The sequence below is a fragment of the Phocoena sinus genome, chromosome 1 (genome assembly GCF_008692025.1).
Source record: "Phocoena sinus isolate mPhoSin1 chromosome 1, mPhoSin1.pri, whole genome shotgun sequence".
NCBI classification, from domain to species: Eukaryota; Metazoa; Chordata; class Mammalia; order Artiodactyla; family Phocoenidae; genus Phocoena; species Phocoena sinus.
In genome coordinates, this window is record NC_045763.1 from 58,809,682 (window position 1) to 58,816,946 (window position 7,265).

Below are 7,265 nucleotides of genomic sequence, written 5' to 3' on the forward strand. Positions count from 1 at the left end.
CAAAGTCAATGAAATAGGGGCCTTAATTACACCTGCAAAGTCCTTTTACCTTTGCCATAGAATGTAACATAATCATGCGTGTGATAGCCCAAAACCATTACCAGAGTCTATTGGTTAAACACAAGGAATGGGTTCTGCCTATACTCAAAGAAGGAGGATTATACAGAACTTAACACCTGGGGTTACAGATCATTGAGGCCATCTCAGAATGTGCCCACCAGATAGTCCAAGAAACTAAACGTTTAAGTTAAATTCCAAAATGGAAGTATTGATCCTAAGAAATGACACGTTTTTAGGTGTAAAGTCAATCTTGTCTGAATGATCTTCTCTGAGAAAAAAACGGAGGGAAATTTAGAGCCTGCCTTTAAAAACTAACTTCACCAGACTTACACAAAAGATACATCAGGAACCTTATGATCTTTAACAATAAAATATAATACAGTTCTAGATAGGTAGTTAGTACACCCGTCATAGACTAATTGATCTCCTTCAATGTGAACAATGATCTGTTTAATGCTGTAATAATAAGCATCATACTTCTTTCAGATGTTAAGGGATTGACTGATTTTTGAAAGAAAGAAAAGTATCATTCTAAACTATAGAACCAGTAGTAGGAATATATGTATGATAATAGTGAAGAAAATATCAAAAAAGCCTTTTAATATGCAAAGCAGGTAGCAGTGCTAAAATAATTTAACAATTTCTGAGTACATGTTTTCATCTGATTTCCAAATATAACCATTTAGCATCCTTATAAATGTTACTAGAAGGTCATTCCAGTCCTGTGCAGTTGAAGTACCTGGAGTTACCGGGGATAGTTTTAAAAATGATTTTATATGCTGGAATTATTTTTTAAAATACAAATATATTAAAACACATGAAAAAAGTATATATACACATATATACTGATCTAGGGATATTCCTCTGATTTATCATTGGATACCATCCTCTCCTAGGACTAATAAGCACTTATGAAATGTATCATCTACGATCATCCTATTGTATAACTGCAATCTAGCTGTAGCTAAATTCAGCTTCTGCTTCCAGTTGGAAACACCAGCTTTGAAAATAATCACTGATGAAACCGTCTAGGTAGACTCAGCAATGAGGCAAAATGGTGTAACATATCTGAGTCAGAAAGTATGACAAATGAATATTTTTGAATACTGGAAGGCCAGGCTTATCTCATAGGGAACAACCGAACAACACGTGAACAAATCACTTTCCCTATAGATCAAATATAGAATTCAGTATAATTTTCGAGTGAGGGACCAGGCCTATATTAAGAAGTAATCCTTTTATACTGCATTTTTACTGCATGTAGTTGACCTGGGTGGGGCATTATTAGGGCTGTGGTTCGTTTGAATTGGAATAACAATACAGGGGTTCTACTGTCCTACAGTTTCTGTTCAGATGACCAAAGTCATGGGACTTTCAGCATAGCTGGCTGATGACAGTGCATACTATTTTGTCCCAAAATCCAGTTCAAGCATGGACATACCAATTAGATGGTAAGCACTTTAAAGGCAAAGGACCAGGAATTGTACCATTCTTGGTATATTGTAGGACATCAGAGAAGTTTTTTCTTTGAATTAAATTTAAATATGGAATACCTTAGAGAGAATTCAATCATGACACAGGACTGCAGGATTCGGAGATCTTTTTGTTCAACCCTCAGATTCTGTTTAACTCAGTGAACACTGACTGTGCTTCTACTAAATGCAGAAATGGTGCTACGTGCCAAGAACACCAAGTTGATGAAGTCACAGTCCCTGCTGTCAAGAAACTCACTCGATTCCCTAATTCATCGTCAGCTTGCTGTGATCACACTTCCTTCCAAAGAACTTCTAAGAAATACCTAGTGGATAGAACCTTGGAGTTCCACAGAACACAGTTCAACAATCTCCAAATGATGACTCAGGCCAGATTGCATAATTCAGGTTTTGTTTGCAAAGCTGACCGGGCTTCGGCATCTCCCTAAATTTCAACGTAAAGGAATTCTTTAACAAAGACAATACATGTTAGAATTTAAGATATAGATATGAAACATACCTTACACTCCTGGGTAAGTTATGCATTGACAAGCACCATTCCTTTACTCAAACCTTGTCCCTTGCTGACAACGCAGTTAGGGATTAAGTGCAAAATGGCAGCTCAAATAAATGAGCCAGAAAACTGACTTATCACTTTTCTTTTCCACTAAATTAAGATCAAGAGAGCTGGAGAATATTTTGTCTAGAATGATACAAACGTACAGGAGTTTGCAAAAACTCCCAGGTAGCTTAGCAAAAAATTACTTCTGTGACCTTTGTCTGTACAGTAACCTTAATAATGCAAGCATTGTTTTGAATGCAAGCATATGGGAGCATGTTTACCACTTTTGGTGACTTCAGTAGGTTTAACACATATTTTTGCATTTATTGCGTAAACTCATGAAACAAAGGAAAGAACTTTCAACCTATTCAGTGAAAGTCTATGCATTGAAGTTTGCTTTTCAAAAATGCATAACTACTGCTTTCTTTACACCCACAAGTTGCCGTTATCGCAAAGCTGAAATTTTAGCATATGACTAAAAGGTCCAATTGCTGCCGCTTCATGATTCAGCATCTAACATTAATAATTCACAGTGAGATCACAGGCCCCCTGTGGAAGGTAGTGACATACTTGCCTTATGAAAGGAAGCTGAGGGCATATTGAGAGCATTTTGAATTTAGATATGTAGCTTGTGTGGGTGTCAGACAATTGTCTCTTAGCTGGTGCCCTGCAGAATGATCCTCCTTCGGGAAAGGCTGTCTGAGAAAGGTGAACTGGGCTTGTAAGGCTAGGATACACACATGTGGTAACCAGCTCCTGGTGCACACGGTTTTCCAGAGTTACCCTGGGCAGGTGGGAAGCCTTTCTGCTTTCTGTGGAAGAGATCCCAACTTGGTTCCCTGCCACCACTAAACACAAATGTGTTGATTTTTCTTTTTTTGAGCTCCCAACCCTTGCAACTCTTCCAAAAATAAATCAAACCAGCCATCAGGGGACCGAAATAATACTACTACTAATAAGCAGCTTTGCCTAGACTTACATAAACAACACTTCTGAGGTAAACTTTGCCCCAGAGGTCTGCACACACTCTTTTTATGTAACCAGCTTATTAATAATTACTAGACTTGGGTGCATTAACCCTGAAAATAGATTTTAATAGCAGGCCCCCAAAACAAAAGACATGAAACGACAATTAAAAAAAAAATGTGCACCAACTAGAAAAACACTTGGCAGCCAGCTCCAGCCCAAGCTAAGACACCCTCCTCTCCTCGCACAAAGACCTCCTCTCCTACCCGCCCTGCCAGCAGAATGAGAGTAGGCTCGGGACCCCGCCCCCCCATCCCCGCCCCCGCCCCAGGCTCGCCTTCCTCGTGGCCCCTCCCTCTTCCGCTCCTCTCAGCCGGGTTCCAGGAGCTGAGGTCAAATTGTCGGAGCAGGCTGATTTGCATAGCCCAATGGCTGCGCGCATGCAAATGAGGCGGGTGGTGGTTGGCTGGGGGTTGGCAGGATAACTCCGGCGAGGGGGGCCTTTGTCCTTCAGTGGCTGTGAGGCAGCTGCCGCGTCGCTATAGTAGACCGTGGCGAGGCGGGGGGCCGAGAGCCGGCGGGCGAGCGAGCGAGGGGGCAGGAGGGGCGGACGGCGCGGCGGCGGCGGGCGCTGGAGGAGCCTGAGAAGGAGTGCAGAAAGCAGGCACCCGCGCGCCCACGGTGGCAGGAGCAGCCCGCAAGCCGCTCTCTCTCTGTAGGGCACCTGCAGTTGCAATATGACTTTGGAGGAATTCTCGGCTGGAGAGCAGAAGACCGAAAGGCAAGTCAGCCGGAGCTTCTCCCTGAACTCTGCTTGCCCACTCCGCGCACCCCAGTGCTGCCGGGCTGTGCAAGGTTTGCGGGGAGCGAGCGGTTAAAAGTTTGCAGAGGGTACTTCCTATCCTGCCTTTCTTCCTCGGGACACTAGAGGCGTGCGTGGACAGAAAGAGCGTGCTCCCCACGCCGGTCGAGCCCCTCGAGCCTTTGCAAAGGGCAGAAGTGACCGTCCCTGCCGGTGCGGCTCCTGCGGCCGGCAGCCTGTGGCTTCGCCCAGCGCCGGGGACTGGCAGTGCCCTCGGGAGAGGGTGGCGGGTGGCACTCTCGGGGCTTCTCACTGGACGCCCGGCCTCTGGGCGTGCGAGGGGTCACGGCGGGGGGGGGGGTGACAGGCCGGGAACCCTGGGTTTGCAAAGGCCCAGGTGCGCCGTGGCGCGTGCACTCGGGAGGGAGGGTCGCGGCGCAGGGCGAGGGGGCCGCGACGGCCCCGAGGGGCGGCGGGCTGACGGGATCCCCTTGCTCTGCCTGCGTGTAGGATGGATAAGGTGGGGGATGCCCTCGAGGAAGTGCTCAGCAAAGCCCTGAGTCAGCGCACCATCACCGTCGGGGTGTACGAGGCGGCCAAGCTGCTCAACGTGTAAGTGGAACCCTCGCGTGTCCCTCGTGGTTCCTCTTCCCGCCCCAGCCCGGAGAGGTCGCCTTCCAGGGGCGCCCCCTCGGCCAGCACTGCCACTTCCTTACGCTTTCCATCTGCCCTGAGGTTGCTTGTCCCAAGGGGGTCAAGCGGGCCGGGGCGAGACCCCCGGGACGTGGGCGCGGGGTGCGAGCGCCCGCGCGGCGGGTCTTGCCTTTGGGCTCATCAGCCCCGTCCCTGCCCGCACGCAGCGACCCCGATAACGTGGTGCTGTGCCTGCTGGCGGCGGACGAGGACGACGATAGGGACGTGGCTCTGCAGATCCACTTCACCCTGATCCAGGCGTTCTGCTGCGAGAACGACATAGACATCCTGCGCGTCAGCAACCCTGGCCGGCTGGCCGAGCTCCTGCTCCTGGAGAGTGACGCGGGCCCCGCGTTGAGCGAGGGCGCGGAGCAGCCCCCGGACTTGCACTGCGTGCTGGTGACGGTAAGGGAGAAGGGGACTAAGGGCAGGACGCGGTTAGAGTCCTGGCAGGAAGTCCGCAACGGCTGAAAGTCGCCTGACTCCAGATCTAGAATGGGTGAGGGTCAAGAGCTGGGCGCCTTTGCCCCATCAAAGAGTGTGGCTGGACTTTCAGCCGAGATGTGCTAGTTTCATCCTTGGGATTTTCTATGGTACGGAACGTGTCTAAGCACGTTGGAGGCTGCCAGAAGCGGAAGAGATCCTTGTGAGTCAGCATTGTCAGCCCAGCTACTCCCTACCTACATCTGCACTACCTCCCGTGACTAATTCCTTTAGCAGGGCAGATTAGATAAAGCCAAATAAATTCCTGGCTCACCCTCATTAAGGAGTCAGCTTCATTCTTTGCCAGTCAGAGCTAAAAATAGAAATGGTGTGGGAGACAGACCTTATTAATTCCCTAGAAATGTATTGAGAGGATAGAGTGGAAATTTTTTCTTTGCAATCTTGCATATTTTAAAATGGAGCTCCCCCCACCCCCATAAAAACCTTTGGTAGGTAGATAACTTGTGTTTACAGAGGTAAATGTGATCGTTTTGTCTTTTACATTTTACTACTTTTTGGCTGATGTCTTTAAGTGGCAGCCTAATTATTTTGCTACTCCTGAAAAAATACTACTGTCTCTTTTGGGAGGATAACAGGTGGCAGTTCTAGTTAGCTGCTATGCAGCTCTCACCTCCTGGTAGCCCAGCATGGAAATATTTCTCACAGTTGTTTCACTCAGGTCTCTGCCAAGGTACAAGTTTGGTAGGGCAAGCCTGTGAATAATACTTTCATGCAAAACTGAATAAATATTATGAAAACATACGTATATATGTATATGGCTCAGTGGGTTTCATGTACTCAGACTATACTCAGACTTTGAAGAGTACAGCTTAGTAGAGAATTACCCTGAATGATTTTGCAGGATACCCAATTACCTAGAAGAAATTTTATTTCTTATGGTTGTAACAGGTCTCTGTGTCACACAGCCAAAGTATAGAATGTTTGAGTGTCTTCCCCTCAAAAGTGGTGCAATAAGTAGCAAAGGCTGACTTTTTTAATAGTAAATTTATTTTTTCTAAATTTGTTCCCAGAATCCACATTCATCACAGTGGAAGGATCCTGCCTTAAGTCAACTTATTTGTTTTTGCCGGGAAAGTCGCTACATGGATCAGTGGGTTCCAGTGATTAATCTCCCTGAACGGTGATGGCATCTGAATGAAAATAACTGAACCAAATTGCACTGAAGTTTTGAAATACCTTTGTAGTTACTCAAGCAGTTACTCCCTACACTGATGCAAGGATTACAGAAACTGATGTCAAGGGGCTGAGTGAGTTCAACTACATGTTCTGGGAGCCCGGAGATAGATGACTTTGCAGATGGAAAGAGGTGAAAATGAAGAAGGAAGCTGTGTGGAAACAGAAATACAAGTCAAAAGGAACAAAAATTACAAAGAACCACGCAGGAAGGAAAACAAAACTATGTATTAATTTAGGATGGTTGAGTTACATTTAAATAAACCAAATATGCTTTGTTAAAGTTTAAATGTGCGGCAGTAGTTTGGGTAATTTTGGTTTATATGCCCTCAAGTAAAAAAGAAAAAAGCAGAAAGGGTTAATCATATTTTAAAACCATATTTTATTGTATTTTGATGAGATGTTAAATTCTCAAAGTTTTATTATAAATTGTACTAAGTTATTTTATGACATGAAAGGTTATTTATGCTATAAATTTTTTGAAACACAATACTTAACAATAAACTGGTATGGAATAATTGCATCATTTCTTTATGTGTGTTTTGTTTCTTTTAACTTGGACTTTCTTTTAAAGAAGTTTCTTTTTAATATGGAAAAATTAAAACCCTTGTGAAATCATATACATATAGTATATGTGTCTGTATATATAGATGTGTGTGTGTATGTATATATAATTCTTTTCCACTCTTAAACATTTGGGTCAGACATGGGGGCATAATATTGCTTTTCATTCATTCTTTAGTGGACATTTTAGTGATGCCCGGCTCTACCCTACATCCAAAGTCAGAAAAACGATGACTTAAGGGAGTTGGGGTTAGAGTTAGGGAACAGGAGTGTTAGAAATTGCACTTGCAAAACCTGAATAAATATTTATAGTTCAATGATACTAGTGTTGTAATAAGATTATATGCGACATATTAAGGAAGCAGAGGGGGGAGAGTGACCAAAGGTACCTGTAAGACCAGTGAAGTTTTTCCTGGAGAGAGATTATTTTATTTGGATCTTAAAACAGGAAGCGGATATTGCTAGCAGC

At 44.9% G+C, this 7,265-nt stretch overlaps 1 protein-coding gene across 2 annotated transcripts; it reads left to right on the plus strand.

Moving 5' to 3' along the window:
- Nucleotides 1-3,521: 3,521 nt before the first annotated feature.
- GADD45A (growth arrest and DNA damage inducible alpha) lies at nucleotides 3,522-6,849 on the plus strand. 2 transcript variants are annotated; one of them, XM_032607073.1, is made up of 4 exons: nucleotides 3,522-3,841; nucleotides 4,373-4,474; nucleotides 4,723-4,960; nucleotides 6,070-6,849. In XM_032607073.1, exons 1-4 carry the CDS (start codon nucleotides 3,798-3,800, stop codon nucleotides 6,181-6,183), a joined length of 498 nt encoding a protein of 165 aa, XP_032462964.1. In that variant the 5' UTR covers nucleotides 3,522-3,797; the 3' UTR covers nucleotides 6,184-6,849. The 2 variants fall into 2 exon arrangements, with proteins under 2 accessions (XP_032462964.1, XP_032462973.1); XM_032607082.1 differs by having other exon boundaries at nucleotides 3,576-3,915; nucleotides 6,070-6,755.
- Nucleotides 6,850-7,265: the final 416 nt, after the last annotated feature.